Consider the following 16,996-nt stretch of genomic DNA (forward strand, 5'->3'; position numbering starts at 1 on the left):
CTGGCTTACTGGCACCATCCTTTATTCAGCCTGTTTTCTCCTCTGTGGAATGGGGAAAAATCTCTTTGTCTTGGGGAGGACCTGGGGTCAAATGCTTAACCCCCTGACCCTGAATCATAAGCAGAACAAAATCTGGATTTAGGCACTTGACACGCCCATGGGCAAGGCTCAAAGATCCTGCTGACCCAAAGTGGAAAGAGCATGGTAGAGTTTGCAGTGGATGGAGGAGCATTTATTATGCACTTACTGTGTGCCAAGCACTGTGCCTGTCCTCATGAAGCTTCTGCTCTTCCATGGGGAGACAAGCCCAAGAGTCAAGCTGTGGCCGGGGAAGAGGCAATGAAGGGGCTCAACTGTGTGAGGCCACAGAGGGGGCAGCGGCTTGCCTTGACTCAACCAGGACTTGCCCGAGTTGTTCTTGGAAGCAGACATCTTAGCATAGAGAGAAGAGGCAAGGGGGCCACTGGGCCTCTCCTTGGGCTTGGATGGATTGTGTTTGGGACCCCGACCAACATCCCTGCAGATGGGACCCTGAACTGGCCCAACTACCTTGAATTTTCTCGTGTTGCACACAATGGGAACCCACTGGAGGTTTTGGAGGAGGGGAATCCAAGGAACTGAACAGTGATTCTGGATGGTGAATTTGCCAGCCGGAAGGAGAGTAGATTGGGGAGGGATGGATAGAGGCAGAGAGGGGCTACGACATTCTGCCTGGTACAGGAGAGGTGCTAAGTGCAAGGACGAGGAGGATGTTAAGACTTCAGGGGCCGGGAGCTCCTGTCCATTGGTACAGAGATGGTCAGTCCCTGAAGAGTCGAGCTCCAAGAGAAAGGACAATTGGTCAGTTCTGGGGTGGCTGGTAGTGCCAGGAATGTTGGCACGTACTTGGAGTTGAGCCAAGCTCTTGGATTCTTCCCTTAAGGGCATGGGATTTTAGGTGGGGCCGTTCCATTTACTCCATTCTTCCTCTTCTCTCCTCTTCCCCTATGGCCTTCCCTTTTATCTTTCTTCCCTTTCTATTTATTCATTTTTTGTTTCCCTTTGGGTCTCTACTCTCCTCCTTCCCTTTTCCTCCTTCCTCTTTTTCTTCTTCTTCTCATGCTCACATCTCTTGCTCCTCCCCTCCTTCCTCTTCTCCCTTTTGTATCTCTTCCATTTCCTTTTCCTTCATCTTTTCTTGATAATCACTCCCCTCTTCTCCCCTTCCTGCTCATCTTTTGTTTCCTCCTTCTTTCCTGTCTTTCCATTTGTCTTGCCTTTCTGTCATTTTACCTCCTATTCTCATCTTCCGTTTCTTCCTATTTTTTCCATTCTCTTCTTTTCTCTTTTCCTCTTTCTTTCCTCTCCTTCATTCCATCTCATTTCTCCCTCTTTCTATTTTCATTACTTCTTATTCCTTTACTTTATTTCATCTTTCCCTATTCACTTCCTTTCTTTTATACCTTCTCTCCTTCCTTTTTCTTCCTCCCCATCTTCTTTCTTCCTCTGCCCCTTCTCTCTCCCTCTTCTCCTTTTCTCTTCCTCTTCTCCTTCCTTTCCCCCTTCTCTCTTCCTCTCCTTCCTTCCTTCTCCCTCCTCCCTGCTACACTCCCACAGACATCTTGGAAGTGCGGCAGAAACCCATCCTGATGACGTAGCAGCGAGACCTGGAGAGCCAGCATTGCCCTGGGTGCTGCTGCCAAGTGCAAGTGCCTCTCTGCTGTGGTTCTCTGTGACAACCGCTGCCGCTGCTGCTGCTGCCGCCACCACCTGGAGTCCAGAGTCCAGCATTTGCCCCTGCCTGGCCAGGCTTGCCCAAGGGAAGCCTCTCTGAGAACACCAGCTGCCCCAACTGAAGTGCCTCTCTCTCCTTCCATGCCAGCTGACCCCCTTGTGCACGTGCCGCAGATGCCCTGATGAGGACGTGGGTCCAGAGGAGGCCAGGAGAGTGAACCAAGTTGCACCATCCTCATTCTTTCAGGCAGTTGATAGCTTTTGAGAACAAACCAAGCATCCACAACTTTTCTGGGGAGCTGTCTGAACCCACCAAGGGGAAAGTCTCACAGTGATGTCCCATGACCTCCTGGGCCTGGAATGGCCCTTCTTCTGGTGACTAACGACTCTCTGTGGGTAGGGGCAGGGGTTGAGGGAGGAGTGGACCCTGGACTCTTCTGCAGCCCCTGGCCTTACTCAGGCTGGTGTCTGGCCAGATTGAGGGCAGCCCCTTTAAAGGGTTTCCTGGACTGCCAGCCCCCTTCTGCTTCCAGCCAAAGAATATCCACCACTCATTTGGAGAACGCCCGCTCCAGGCCGAGGCTTCAGGAGAGGCTGAAGAGGTGGAATATGAGGCTGGATGCCTGGTGGGAATCTCCAGCCCCTCATGAGCAGGGCTTGAGCCTGCTCTGAGAGCTTAAGCTGCCCCTGCCAGTGGCCAGTCGGGCATGGCGATGTTGTCTGCAACCATGGGGCCAGGCCTGGGAAAGGCTTCTCTTCCCTCAGACTGTACAGTGGTCTGATGTACTGAGGCATGACGGGAGTTGGTGAGGTTGGCTGGGGTGGGGGGAGGGCATCCATCCAATGGAGGAAGGAACCTTTGAACAGAAGTGTGATTTTTTTATTTCCATTCTCTCCTCTCCCTTGGTGGGCAAGTAGCTATACAGAGCCAGGCTTGGCTTTCATCCATGATCAAGCATGAGGTGGATTCCCATCATCTCATCAACAGGGAGGCCTGTTGTGTTGTGCTGTTGAGGACCTTGCCCCTTGTGACCGGTTTGGGGGCCAGCCTGGGGGGCAGGAGAGCTCTTGGTGACATGTGATCAGTGGTTCCAGAAGGAAATGTTTCCCAAGCTTGGCCTTAGTGCAGGGGTGGGAACACCACAGACAAGTGATTTCATTTCTTGGTGCCTCAGTTTACCCATCTGTAAAATGGGGCTAATCACCTACCTCACAGGGGTCTGGAGAGTGAAAGGGATGACAGACAGGTCACTCACAGGGACAGTGTTCACACCCAGGTTGGGGGAGAGGGTCACAGGGATATCTGTGGAGCCACTATCTCGAGCCAAGTGCCAAAAGTTAGTGTGTTTCTTCTCCCTTTGGGAGATTCCCAGGTCCCAGGGAAGAGAAATTTCCCCAAGATCCGGGAGCTCCCACTACTTCTCCAAAGAAGCAAGTCTGGGTGTGTCCCAGATGCTGCTATGTGCCCCCTCCACCACTGGAATGGAGAATCTTCCACCTCCACTGGAGCTGCCATGGGTGGGGCTCATCCCCCAAGGAGGGGGAGCAGCCAACCCTGGAGAAGGGCTTGGGTCCCTGTACAAATGATCCACCTGGGAGGAAGTGCACCTGCCTGATCCCCCATGGATGGTGCACACAGACAGATAGACAGACAGACAGACAGACAGACACAGACACACAGACACACACACACACACACACACACCAGCATTTTAGAGCAGCACTAACATTAGCAGGAAGAAAATTGGTTTGGGACCTTAGTTCGAATCTCAGCTCTGCCACTCATTGCCTAGTCTTTAAAATGACATGATTAGCCTAGACAGCCCAGCTCTGGCAGCTAGCATGGGTCACCCTCTCCTCAGTAACCCCCAGGGGCCTCTGTGACAGACAACTAGCCTTAAGCTGGAGAGAAGATAGAGTGTGGACTAAGGCTCGCCTGGACACCTGGGGACCCTGAGCCCACGGACTCCCCTGGAGATTGTGGTTGGTTGCTTGGTGCTTGTTAGTGAGATCTGAGCACAGTTCCTGAAGCCCACACACAGTTTTCCTTTTAGATCAGGAGTTCCTAGCTGGGGTCCATGGACCCCTTATTTTTGGAGGGAGAGTCTGTGAACTTGGGGAAAAAATGCCACCTTTTATCATCACTCATCTCTAATTGAGGTATAGCACTTCCTTCTGACAAGCCTGGGCCACAGGCTTGGCTGATCGCCACAAAGAGGCCCTGTCTAGAGGGACCCAGGGTGAGACTGGGGAGGGGGGCTGGCCTGGAGACACTTGTAGGGCAGCAGTGATGGCCTGGACTTCCTGCCAGGTTCAGAATGGAAGGGGACCTTCAAGACCATCATTTTACAGCTGAGAAAACTGAGGCCCAGAGGGGAATGGCTGGCACCTTGTGTCACTCTGCTTCTTTTCTCTCCCCTTTGTCTAAGTGGGCCCCAGTGCCCCTGTCCCCCACCCCTGCCTTTCCCCAAAGTTACAATGCCAAAGCTGGGTTAGCCTTGCCTTGAGGACAGATGCTAGGGAGTGGGGACAGCTAAGGACAAAGAGAAGGAGGGACCCAAGATCTGTAGCCAGCATCCCCCCCCCCCCAGTAGAATGATGGACGACACATTGCAGGGCTTTGAGAACATGGGGGACCAGCTGACAGATACTGAAGACACACAGAGGGGGGAACAAACAGCCTGGTGCAGTGAAAAAGGAGGTGGCATGTATGAGACAACAAACACTTATTAAGCATTTACTGTGTGCCATTACTGTCACGCCAGCTTCCACAAGGGAAGTGGTTTATCCAGAGCATGTTCTGGGAGTGAGCATCTCCCTTCACATTTGCTGTGCTCTGAGGTTTTCTCATGTATTTGCCAAATGACCTGGAACCTAGAACGGAGGGCTCTTCTTCCAAGAGGGGGTCATCTTTCTGGCTTTGCCTTTATTCCCTGCAGACTGGACCCTTTCTCTGGGCTCTTCTGCTAATGAGAGAGGAGTCCACCTCAAGACTGGACATGCATGCAGGAGAGTGGGGCTTTCCCACATGAGGTCTCCCAGGGCATGTGGAAGCATCCTGGAGCTCCCCCCAAAAAAAGAGGGGCTGCCAGGCAGGAGGGGGTGGGTGAGTGGACGGTGGGACAGCTGTCCAAGAGTTTGTGTTTACAGTTTTCTATGCCCTTGAGGCACGGGGGAGATTTCTATCTCCTAGCAGTCCCTGTCCCCAGACCCCCCAGACCCTAGAGGGCCCATCCCCCAGGGCAAGGCTTTCACCACCCTCCTGGTGGCTGGTAGGTGGAGGCAGGGGATGGGAAGGTGTAAATAGCCCATCTATCTGTTTCCTGTTTCTTGTCCAACTGGTCACACCTGTAAAAGAAGTTCCCTCCCACTATTTTAAGGCTCCCCTGTTCTTTGGAAAAAAGTGTTTTGGCATTGACATCAAGGGGACATGGGAGTGCTGGTGTGTTTGCCTTTTGTTTTTTAAATCTCCTCAGTTTGGGGCTGGCCATCCTCCAGAGGGCCTCTGTCCCATCTCCTCCTTCCATGGCTGTCCCAAGGAAAGGACGGTCTGAAGGGGAGACCAAAGCTCCATCCTCAGCCAAGGAGGCTGAGAGCCAGCCTCTGGACACCTGAGCGAGAAGGAAGCAAATAGGCTGGTCCCTTCTAGTGTCTCCAAGTACAGATGGAGGGGGGATGGGCTCGGAAGCCAGCTCTGGTGGTTGGGGCTGGGCCTCAGCTTGTCTGAGGTCAGAGCACCAGGTGGCTTCTGACTTTGATCTTGTACCTACCGAGTTGTTTTGCCATTAAATGACATTTGATCATCCAGAGACGTGAGGCCTAAGGAATGGGTAAATTGGGGTCTTTGTGTTCCTGGATGTCATTACCACATTTTTAAATTCATAAAAAGCTTGGGATTACAAGGGAAAATCCAGCATACTTAAAAGCAGTAAATCAGCTCATGGGATCCTGCCTTGAGGATGGGTAGTAGATGCCTAGAATTCCTTCTTGTTCCCAAGGAAGACTGAGGCTGCTGGATCCCTTGGGTTTGGGGGTTCTGAAGTCAGAATTAGGGTCAGAGCTGGAATCTCTCTGAGGATATACAGCATCAGTATAGGTAACCCCTGAAAGGAGTTGCTGTCAGCTGCCTGAGGAGGCTGAACAAACCAGTGGCATTAGGGGCCTGTGGGACCACTGCCTTTCCAACCAGGAAAGAAACGGTCTGCAGGTGGTCACTCAGAGAGGGACTTTCAGGCTGGGGTGGGGGAAGGGGCCCTGGCCTTGGCTACTATTGGCCTCTAGGGCTCGGCTTGCAGCAGCAGTTGTCAGTCAGGGGTATGGGACAACTGGCTCCCAGTTGTGGGTCAGGGGCCACAGGGTCTCCCCTGTGGAGAGTCACACCGTCCTTTGCTGTTACTGGGAGCGACAGTGGAGGTGTCCAGGGGCCAGTACAAGACTGAATTAATATTGTCAGGAATAACAGTCAGGAATCACATCTGCCCTGCTAAGGTCTGGGCTCCTGGGAGACTCTAGCTCATGGCGGGGGTAATGAAAGAGCCTTCTCTCACCCACTGCACCCACACCCTCTCTGGGCTGAGGAGGGTGGGATAAAACACCCCATGTTAGGATCCCCATTGACTCAACATAATGTTTTATAGCCAATCCCAAGGATAATGTCATTTAAACATCTGTAGTCCAAGGGCTTTATGCTTCTATCTCCCCCAGTCAGTCAGGAGGTGGAGGGGATGACCCTGGCATGAACAGAGCCAAAGACACCACTGGTCTCAATTCCCAGGCCACTGGGCAGCTCTCTGGTCCCTTGGGGCTGGGTTTCTCTGGTGCCACTTCTCTGTCGGTGGTCACGGATGCCATCATGTAACGATGCTGAGGGCAGTGAGGGAGAACAACAAAGGCACTAGATGGCTTCATTTTGTTCATGTCCATTTATTCACATTTTGTGGATTTGTTACATGTCTCCAGCGGGACCATTTGAAAGCAATAAAACCAAGAAATGACAGTGGACAGTCTAAGGGTTTGGTCTTAGAAAAGGATTTCCCATTTTGTTATGTTTAAATTCCCCAGGAAACTAGAAGCCAAGAATGAGTGGGGGCACACCCCAGCATTCCATGTGTGATGTTTATCATTTGGGCTTGCTGATGATTGCGCACTGCAGGAGGAAGGGTATGCTCCCAACTAGAGTCCTCAGGCGCCATGCCACCCACCCCTGACAGCCCTGCCACACAGGGTTGCCAGGCTGGAGGCTTGTACGCATCCAGACCTATCTCCTTTGGGCTCAACCCACCCCCATCCTTCTCCTAAGGGTCCTGCCCCATCACCTTCAGGGCTTCTGGGCAGAGTTCCTCCATGCCCACCCCCCAAGGGGTAACATTTTTGGCATGCAGCCTGGACAACAAAAGGTAAGACACCTGAGGAGGGCCCTGAGTAACACCAAGAAAAATGCTTATAAATTAGAGTGAGGATGAGTGCACACGGCTTGTACGTGCCTCGATGCTAAAAATGACAAACATCTGGAAACTGAAATGCCTTCTGTGCCAGGTCCTGGACTTGGGGGAGGTGCTGACCTCTCCTGGACAAGGCCACGCTCCCTGGCGGACATTTTCAGATTTTCAAACTCAAAATCTACACACAACTTAGTGCTTATCAATGGGTTTGAAAGGATTCTCGTTCACTCTAGGCAACACAGGTTCAACACAGGCCTGGGGTGGATGGAACTGAGGGAACTCACACCAACCCTAGGCTGACTTGGCCAGCGGCCCCAAGGGGTGACCATGGGCCCTGTCCCAAGTTTAATTCCCTACTGTTTTCTCACAGAAACAGTCATGGCTGAAACACCACACCCACTAACTTAAAAAAAAAAAGATGCTTCCCACACTCTTACTCAACACCCCTCTGAGACCCCAGACCATGGAAGAAGTGTGGATGTATTTCCCATGCCCATCCACAGGGCACTTTCCAGGGCACAGTTGCTAAGGGGTGTGGTGGCACCCCTATCTGTAACATGGTGAACAATGCCAGACCAAGAACACACTGAGATCATCTATACCTGAGCCAGACCCTCCCTTTGGGGAAGAAAATGGGCCATTCAGAAGAGGTCCCAGCCCTGTCACTTCTGTGAGAACCTCTAAACAAATATCTGTGCCTCCCCTCACAAAACACTGGGACCAATGGAGTCCTGGATACTAACTCTGAGCTCCCCAGGTCCCCAGGGTCACATGGTGGTGGTGGTGCGGGGGGCCAGAAACAAAGGACGCCACAGGCCTCAGGATGGCCCTGTAATTGGTCCCCAGGGGCTCTCCCTGCAGAACGCCGTGAGTCCACTTCCTCTTCTCTCAGCCTCGGTCACAAATGGTACTACAACAGGGTCCTCATGGCTGAATTGTCCCCTTCTACAGGGCAGTAGTCAGGGCTTGGCATTCCCGCCAGGACAAGAGCCCCCCCCCCCCACCAAAGGGCTGAGGGACCCTGGGGCACTCAGTCCTAAAACGCACACACGATGAGGTGGTGATTCCTGAGCCTGTGGCCGCAGGCTCCAAGTGGGGTGGGTCCAGCAGCTGCCAGCAGATTGGGGTCTCTCCCCTGGCTCAGGACCCTGCAGTTAGTGCACGAGGCTGCTCTTCCGGAGAAGGAAGGAAGGCAACACATTCTCCTGATGCCGTCTCGCATTCAGTTAAAGCTTTTTATTGGCCATAGTAATTTCCCCCACAAAGCCTTTCAGAATTACCTGTAAGTTCTCAGAATGCCAAAGTAGAAAGTTCAGAATAAAGGGGATAAGTTTAAAGGAAAAAAAAGCAGCAACTTGGCAAAAGCGTCAGAAGCCTCAGCTGCCCTCATGTCTCCTTTTTCTCCAGTAAGATCTTGTGCAGCTCGTCGGCGTCCTCGGCAGTCTTGACCCGGATGAGCATCGTCACGGGTGTGGTGGCGCTCTTCTCGCTGATGGGCGGATTGGGCACGCAGACAATGAGAACGTTGTTCCTGCCGGTTCGGGAGCATGGCATGTTGGGAGGAACCAGAACGTTCAGGAGGATGTTACCTGCATGGGGACAGAGAAGCAGAAATGCCCCATGAGGCGCCCTCCTGGTAGACAGCTCACTTGTGTGAAGGGACCCAAGCAGACAACACCTTCGCCAGGCACTCCTCACCAAGAGCCTCCTGCCCTCTTCTGGACCTGGAGGGGGGTGCCACACTCTGCTCCTCACTCCCCCTGGCCCCCTCCCCCCCACCCCCCCAGCTTCCAAAGAGAGCCTCCATGCTCTTGCCCTTCTGTCTTGAAGTGGAGGCCCAGAGTGTGGCAGGCACACCCCTCTCCCCAAGGCAGTCTTTACACACAGTGGTCAGTCCTAATGCCTGCCTCTTATCACAAGTCCTAGGGAAGAGGCCACTCCCTGGACAGAAGAACCCTGGATCTCCAGTTCAGAAACCTTTGTTTTGCTGGGCTGGCCTGGAGCCCAAGAACCATGTGACAAAATTGTTTTAAGGGGCAAAAATTGGTTCTTTGAAATCTCAGTCTGCTCCTTAGCTGGGTCAGGAATTAATTCAACAAGATGTGGCCCCGTGCCCCTTTCCCTAGGAGATGCCCCTACCCAGCGCAGTTAGTGAGTGCAGAGTGCTGGAAGGAAAACTAGCCCACTGACCAGATGCTGACCCAGAAGCAACAGGCAAGGAAAGGGACCTCTGGGGTGAGACAGGGGGCACAAGGGAGTTGTCTTGGTGGGGTTGGAGGACACATTTTCTGGTCAGGGCTAACAGTCCAGCAGTCAGTGTCCTAAAGGGGCCCCAAGCTCCTCTATATCCAGAGGATTGGCTGTCTTTGACCACAGGTCAAGAAGTATGATGGTGGCTTTAAGGCCTGTGTCCATCCCTTCTGCTCCCCAATCTTAAAGCCTGGGTTTACTTAACAAAGAACTTTCCCAATCCACCCAACTGACATGCAGCTGGGGGCTCACATCACTCACCTAAATTGGTGTCAGCTCGAACCAGAAGCTGGGTCTTCTGATTGGCGGCGGGCTTCAAGTGCAGCGTGCCCATACCCTTCTCTTTAAACTCATTATCTTTTTTGTAAAAGAGTTTGCACCTGAGGAGTCAATAAAAAGTGTGTTGTTAGCCTCCTGAAGGGCCCTCCAGGCCTAAGTGGAGGGCAGGTCCTGGGAGCTGAAAGGCAGAAAAAAGGGGACCTCCCAAGGATGAAAGACTGAAGCATGACAGAGGTCAGCATGGTGACCATCTTGCTCCTGGGTCTGCTCAGCAGGCCCTGGCCCTGGCCCCAGCCTTGCTCTGGGCCTCACTCCCAGGGTTCTCTCGCCTGACCACTCCAGAGTTCCTTCAGTGCTGAATCACGCTGACCCCAAAGGTCCACCTCGGGATGGCTGCAGCCAACTTTGGATGCCCTGACTCTTAGCCTTTCTGCCTGTCTCCTACATTGTTGGGCAACACTAAACAACCTCAGGAGCCCTGAGACCTCTTGGCCTTCAAGGGGCCACCAAGAGGCCTCCCACCAATTCTGTCACCAGTTCTGCGCCCAGGCTGGTCTGGTTCTAGTGCCAGTCATCACTGGCATCAAGGCTCCAGGATACCAAAGGTCCATGTACTCGAGGCCATGGCCACCTTTGCGTCACCAGAGGCTGGAAGAGTCATAGTTTTCCTCCCAGCCCAGGCCTCCCCTTGGCCTGGGCCCTGCTTCTGCCTTCTCAGATGGGCCCTTCACCTCAAGGGCTGTCTTCACATGCGTGCGATTCTGGAAATGTGTGTAGGTACCAACACCGATAGAAGCGACACCAAGGATGGTCGGGTCTTGGGCAGAGAACTGGGGACCCAGGAGAGGGGCAGTAGCAAAGGTATGTGTCTTGAGAGCAGGGCAGACTGGGCAAGGAGCCCAACAAGATAAGATGGTGCATCTACAGAGGCCTGGTCCCCAGCCAACTGAGGGCACAGAAAGGCACAGACCAGGCCTCCAAGGGGTTTAGACCAAACCAGGGGAGGGAGAAAACTGCCTCAGAGAGGAGCCATGATCAGAGAGAACAGCAGCAGAGATGCCTGAGACATCACGGGAGAGAAAATTCAGCAGAGGCTAGGGATGAAGCCTGTGGTTCTTGGCCCTTGGCTGCAGGTCAGGTACCCTAAACTGGGAAACTGACCTCTTTGGTGGGACGAGGGCCATGGCCGGACAGGACATAGACCAAGGAGAAATTCACAGGAGAGCACGTTTGAGAGAAGGTCAGTGGAGACAAGAGACAGGAGAGGAGACTAGAGACCACCTGGACAGAAAGAGAGGAACGAGGATTTCTGGAAAAACACCCCAAGTCTGCCCAAAGGATAATGCACAGGAGGGACCGGGGCTTCCCTTGGTCTCACGTCCTGTGCACGGCAGCTTGAAGGACACACTGGCATGGGTGGAGAGGCCAAGGCAACTGCGTCAGGCAAGAGATAAGGTGGCCCGATGAAGGGCACTGCAGTGATGGCAGGGGGTGGAAGGGACAGGATGTGAACGGCGCTGTGGAAGGACAGATGACGAACTCTGGCACAGACTGGGTGTGGGGGTGTCCTGGGCCTGGAGGGGCAGGGAGATCTTGGGGGCTCTGTGTGGGACACCACATATGCTGAGCTAACAGGAGCCTGGCGGGATCTGAGAGGGGTCCCTCTGCAGATGCCCCTCCCCCACCAAAGACCAGCCCTGGTGAGGGTGGGACCAGAGGCACGCTCAGGAAGCCTCAGGGAAGGCGATGCTACTGCTGGGCAGCCGAAAGGACGACCCATGCACTGGTGGGTTCTTGCTGGTTCTGCCTTTTCTTTGCTTAACCCGTGTGTACATGATACCTTGGAACGGGACCCAGTTCTTGGTCTGTGAGTGTTCTAGCTTCCTTTGGGCCACTTCCCACCAGGGCTCAGAGACCACTTAACGTGCCTGGGCCTGAAACAAGGGAGTGAATCCCTGGAGGTTGAAAGCTCTGGCTCAAGGACTCTGCAAGGGGTGGCGGGGGGTGTGGTGTGGTGGGGGGCAACGAGGAAGGGGCATTCGCACTCAAGTCTGGCTCCAGATCTGATACTACTCTATCCACTCCCAGAACCACACAAAGATGCACTCAAACCATTGCAGTCCTTGGAATAAGGGCAACTGGGAGGAGAATTTCAACTGTGGTGCCACCAGACCTCAGTTTGGTTCAGTCTGGGAGACAAACCAAACCCCTGGCCCAGCCGCTGGCCCCTCTTCCCTAACATTCTTGGGGGTCCCACCCCGCTCCTGGGATCCAGGCTGCCCTGCCCTGCCCACCCTACATGGGAGTGCCTGGAGCCAAGGGTGGCTTACTGAGGCCCATCTTCCCATGCTGCTGGGAGTCCCCTGGGGGAGGTGGGGGGCACTGGAGGGAGTCACCATTTGCTGAATTGAACATAAGGATACTCTCATTTTCCAGCCGGAGAAACCCACCCACTCTTTCAGGCATTATGGCCTCGGGCATCTCACAGAGGCCACACTTACTTCTTGGAGTAAAAGGCATCCTCTTCTTTGACCTCTGTGATGATGGCTTTGGGCGGGTCTTCGTTCTCTTCCTCTTCAGCACCTTAAAACAGACCCACAGTCACAACTGAGGCCCAGGGTGGCAGGACACTGCCCCCTTACCCTCACTCTGAGCATCTCATCTGCATTGGCTTAAACAGCTCCCTCCACCAGCTATCCACAGCCCCATCTCAGTGCAGCTTTGTGACCCAAGACCCTGGCCCACCTCATCAGTCTGGGAGTGAGACTTGTCACTGAGTTCTTACCTTTGCTTTCAGCAGCAGACGTGTCCGTGCGGCTCTCTGGCATTTTGGTGAAGGAAGAGACAGGACTTGGCTGGGCCGTGTCTTTGCCAAACATGCCCTGGTTTCCCGGAGAGAAGGAGAAGTTTGCCATGGGGCTGGTGCCCAAGGGGCCCAAGACCGAGCTGTCGACTTTGCGGCCAAAGTGGAAGGAGGCTGCAGAGGACGTTCCCATGGCTGAGGTGGTCTTCTTCTCTGACAGCGCTTCTGCCTGCTTGTTGGTAGCCCCCTCGCCTTTGTCGGGATCAAACACAAAGGGGGCGTCTTGGGATTGCTGAGAGGATGTCAGAGCGGCAGGCCCAGTTGAAGAGCCCTGGAGCTGTTGGCCAGCCTCCCTCTCCAGGTTGCTGTCACTGCCGCTGCCAGGCAGCTGCTCAATGCTTGTGAGGTATCTCTCGTAGTCTTTAAAGATAGGTGTCAGGTCGCAGAGTGGGTTGGTGTCCACATGCTTGACGATCCAGTCGCGCACAGAGCAGTTTAAGGCAGCAAGCTGTCTGTGGTAGGCACTGGCACCACAGGTCTTCCCCTGTGCCCCGCGGCTGGAGGAGGAAGGCTGCTGGCTGTCCCCATTGGTCTTGGTGTAGGTGGCATTCCTGTCTGCTCCCGTGGGGAACATTGGGCCGTTGGCTGTGACCCGGGCTGTTCAGAAAGGAAGGGTCTTTGGAACAAGACCTCCCATGCCCTGCCCTGTCTGCCCTTCAGTTTATAAATGGGCCCCAAAACCAGGACTCTCCAAGGCATGAAGGGTGGGTGTGGCCGCACCCTACTCACAACCATCTGGGGCACTGAGGGAGTTTCTAAATGTCCAAGCCCACTTTGGACAGAAGGGGCATAAGACCAAGCAGTCACCAAGGTACCTCATTCAAAGTTTTCTTTGAGGTGAAACAAACACTGACTGGCTTCCTCAGCATTGAAGGATCCCAGTACAAAAGAAATTGAGGACCTCCCCCCTGCCCCTCAGGTTCTGCTGCCATCTCTGCCAAGGATGCCTCTTCACCTGGCACCTGCCCCTTGCCCAAAATCACCTCTTAGGCAGGGCCCAATGGTACATCTTGTACCTGGCTATCCCCCACTCTGACCACATCACCCTTTAGGGTCAGAGTTCAGGGCCTGGAAGTGACCGAGTAGGGAAACTCTGAGGTTCAGGCACCAGAAGCAGAAGTGGTTCCAGCTCTATCAACGGTCATTGAAGAGTTCCCAATTCCTCCTCCCCCAGACCCACTGAGTATTGAGCAGGGAAGGACTGTGGGGAAGGTTAGAGCTGGGCTCCCACATGGAAGCTCCCTCCCTCCTCCACCCCCAACGCCCACCCTCTGTAAAGGATAACAGGCTTGGGCAAAGGCCTGGACACACACATTGGGGAAACTCACCAAAGGTCACCTTCTTCTCTGATGCAGCCTTTGCAGGGGCCAGGGAGGAAGCAGAAGATGCACTACCGCCGTTGGACAGGCCTTCCAGAGGTTTGATGCTGGTGCCATTGCCGAAGAGCCCCCCTCCTCCAGGAGGTACAACCAAGCCTTTGAACCCTTTAAAAGCCCCTCCACTTTCAGACTGAAAGGCAAAGCAGGGGAGCACAGGTTAAGATGGTGGTACATACGGTGTATGCGTCCCTGTGACAGCGGGAAGCAGCTGAAGAGGGCTGGACCACCCGTCACTGACCAAACCCAGCTGTCCCAGGGCACCAGGCTGCCTCAGGTGGGCAGATACCTCCCCTCCCATGCCCCCTCTATATCTTCCTCTCCCCTCAAGGTTTGATCAGGTGCAGTCTCCTCCAGAAAGGTATTGTGGCCTATTTTGGACAAGGGGGCAAACTAGGATCTCGTGAACACAAAATCAGGGTCCCTTCCCCCAAATGGCCTCTGCCACTGCCAAGAAACTGAGGCAGGGCCAGCATAATGCATGGAGCAAAAGACTGGGGCAGAAAGGTCCAAGTTCAAATCCTTCCAAGATACCTCTGTGAACCTTCTGCTCCCGGCAGTGCCCCCATCTCATGGGGCACAAACAAGACAAAAGCACTGTGTATTGTGTGCGCTGGGAATGCCAGTGGCCAACTCTTAAGAGAGTTTAGAATCAAGCTGAGTGGGGGACAGGAGAGGTCACTTGTCACAGCACATTAGCTCCTCACACTTGGCTCTCCTGGCAAAAAGCCCAGCCCAAGTAAGTCCCCAAGCCTGGCTGCTTTCCGATGTCCCTAATGAACCTGGGACTCACAGCTGCGGGGGCAGGGCAGGCCGGCCCAGAGCCCTCCCCAAGGTGGTAGCCAAGAGCCTCCCCTCCAGGCCGGCCAGGTAGCGGCCCGAAGTGCGGACCGTGCCTAAAGCCGGAGAGACTGCTCATCTGCCAAGGGGGAGCCAGGGCTGGAGGGGTTCCACTCCTGTCGGACTAAGGAACGCTGAGACGGCTCTTCCGGGCCTCGGACTCTCAGGCTGGGGGCCCGCCCCTCCCCCGCGGCCCCTCACCTCCGAGCTCACGCCGCGCCGCTTGGCCTTCTTGATCGCTCGGTTTTTCAGGACCTCCTCGCTCGCCACCGAGAATGTGCCCACCTGCGGGGGGGGCGGGTGGGGATTAGGACCCCCGGGCTCAGACCCCAACCCCAAGGGTGACCCCAGGTGTAGACACCCCGGGCTCTGACCCCTCCCCCAGGGGCCGGTGTAGCCCCGCCCCCACCTCCTCCACATCGTCCTCCTGGTCCCAGTTCCGGTCCGTCAACTCCTTCTCCGCGTTTCTTTTGGCCATCTTGTACCTGGGTCAGCGAGAAGCGCGGGGTCAGGGGGGAAACCCGCCTCGGGGTTCCCTCCCCTCGGGCCGGGCCTCGCCCTCACCTGCCGGGCGCCTCCTCGTAGCTCCCCGGGCACGGCCGCGCACCATCGCCCCGGGCGCCTCCGCCTCAGCCCGAGGAGGCCGCCGCGCGTGTCCGCATGGCGTGCGCGTCCCCGGGGGGGTCACCGGGAGCGGGACAAGGGGAGTGCGAGTGACCTGAGCGAACCCGGAAAGATGCGCGTCCCACCGTCTGCTTCTCGCGTGCGCAGGCGCCGCCTCCCGGGCTCATCGCGCAGGCGCCGCTCCCCGCCGCACGACGCTGCGCAGGCGCGCCAACGGTCGCCAACGGCCGCCCGCGCCACGAGGCCGCCCTCCTCCCCTCAAGCGGGCGCCGAAGGGGCCGTTGGGCGGAAGGGCGGGAAGGCGTGCGCGCCGTGCGTGCGTGCATGCGTCCGTGTGAGCTCACGTGACCCCGCTGCCCGGAACTTTGGGGCGGGGCCGGATGTTGAGGAGGAAGCTAGAGCAGATGACTGGCCAGTCACGGGACAGCGGACCGAAACAGACCCCGCCCCCACCAAGAGGCGAAGAAGGGACAGGGTTGTCCCCAAGACAGTCCCGCGCTCGCCCGGACCTATTTCGCAGGCAGTAAACTGAGGAACAGCGGGGGTTACGGGGCCCAGTCCCCCTTTTAGAGATGGAGAAATTGGGGCTGCGCACCCCGTTGCTTCGGATAATGACCTTGTTGTGGTTCAGTTGTTTAAGGCGTGACCTCCGTGATCTCCTTTGGGATTTTCTTGGCAGAGATACTGGAGTCACCTACCCTCGCCTTCCCCAGTGACTCAGAATTGGGGCAAAGGGGACAGAGTCCCCCAGAAAGGAGCAGCCAGGTGTATGCACGCAGAGCGGGGTACTCACTCCTCTGGAGCAGGCCCCCCCCCCCCCCCCAAGGCACTCGGGCTCTCCTACGCTCATTGGCTCCGACAACCACGTGCTCTAGTGCATTTCACTTCCCGACTTGTCCCAGCCTGGCCACTTGTGCAGCCCTCGTCCTGGGCTTGAAGGCAAAGGTAGGAGCAGAGCCTCTTACTACCTCTGCTGGGATTCACAGGTTTGAAAACGACAACATCAAACTCCGATCTTTTTATCTCATTTACCATCAAGCCCTCCCTGGCTTGGAGAGGGAGATGTTGGAATAGCTCTCCTAGTCCTTTGAGCCGAGTCCCCGCCCCAAGATTTCAGGTAACATAATGACGACAGCTGACATAACGCTTACTCGGTGCCAGGCGCTGGGCTGAGAGTATTACAGATGTCTTATCTGGTCCTCACAACAACTGTTTGAAATAGGTATGGTTATTTTCGCAGATGAAGAAATTGAGACCAACAGACTTGTCCAAGGTCATGCAGCTAGTAAGCCTCTGAGGTGGGATTTGAATTCAGGCCTTCTCCCAGACTCACTCCTCTCTTCAGGAATTAATAAAATTCTTTCTCCTACAGCATCCCAAATGAACATCAGGCAGGTTTTGAAGGGGGCTTTCTGCTGGGCGGACTGGGTCTATTCCACTCGGGGCAGAAGCTGCAGATTGACATTAGATGGGCCGCGGTATCTGTGACAAATTGTTCTGCAGATCAGAGGTCCTCTTGGTTCCATTTCTGCTTCTCCCTGTCCTACTTCTCCCTTTGATCTGTTCACTGATGTTTTCCTTTGGTCCTGAATTATCCTGCTCACCTGTCC

At 55.1% G+C, this 16,996-nt stretch overlaps 2 protein-coding genes across 6 annotated transcripts in view; one reads left to right on the forward strand and one right to left on the reverse strand.

Annotated features, from left to right (window-relative positions):
* Positions 1-5,522, forward strand: part of KIAA0930 (KIAA0930 ortholog) — a 29,360-nt gene extending 23,838 nt beyond the window's left edge. For 3 of the 4 annotated variants that reach the window (XM_072596628.1, XM_072596629.1, XM_072596627.1), the window contains exon 10: positions 1,597-5,522. In XM_072596628.1, the coding sequence (XP_072452729.1) occupies positions 1,597-1,637 (41 nt within the window). In that variant the 3' untranslated portion in view covers positions 1,638-5,522. The other variant, XM_072596630.1, reaches the window with a different exon arrangement.
* A 1,094-nt stretch (positions 5,523-6,616) lies between these two features.
* On the reverse strand, positions 6,617-15,577 carry NUP50 (nucleoporin 50). 2 transcript variants are annotated; one of them, XM_072596631.1, is made up of 8 exons: positions 15,327-15,577; positions 15,172-15,247; positions 14,964-15,047; positions 13,875-14,055; positions 12,469-13,143; positions 12,185-12,266; positions 9,666-9,784; positions 6,617-8,743 (listed from the first exon to the last, which is right to left on the reverse strand). In XM_072596631.1, exons 2-8 carry the CDS (start codon positions 15,238-15,240, stop codon positions 8,541-8,543), a joined length of 1,413 nt encoding a protein of 470 aa, XP_072452732.1. In that variant the 5' UTR covers positions 15,241-15,247; positions 15,327-15,577; the 3' UTR covers positions 6,617-8,540. The 2 variants fall into 2 exon arrangements, with proteins under 2 accessions (XP_072452732.1, XP_072452733.1); XM_072596632.1 differs by lacking the exons at positions 6,617-8,743; positions 9,666-9,784 and adding an exon at positions 9,811-10,964.
* Between the last annotated feature and the right edge of the window lie 1,419 nt (positions 15,578-16,996).

Source organism: Notamacropus eugenii, chromosome 3 (assembly GCF_028372415.1).
Source record: "Notamacropus eugenii isolate mMacEug1 chromosome 3, mMacEug1.pri_v2, whole genome shotgun sequence".
Taxonomy (NCBI): Eukaryota; Metazoa; Chordata; class Mammalia; order Diprotodontia; family Macropodidae; genus Notamacropus; species Notamacropus eugenii.

Bases quoted from the DNA above. Each gene is read 5' to 3' on its own strand.
- NUP50 (XM_072596631.1), bottom strand. From the start codon at position 15,240: ATGGCCAAAAGAAACGCGGAGAAGGAGTTGACGGACCGGAACTGGGAC. The intron at 9,785-12,184 runs GTAAGTGTGGCC...TTGACTCCTCAG, and splicing joins GATGCCTTTTACTCCAAGAA to GTGCAAACTCTTTTACAAAA. The intron at 8,744-9,665 runs GTGAGTGATGTG...GTCCCCATGCAG, and splicing joins TCGAGCTGACACCAATTTAG to GTAACATCCTCCTGAACGTT.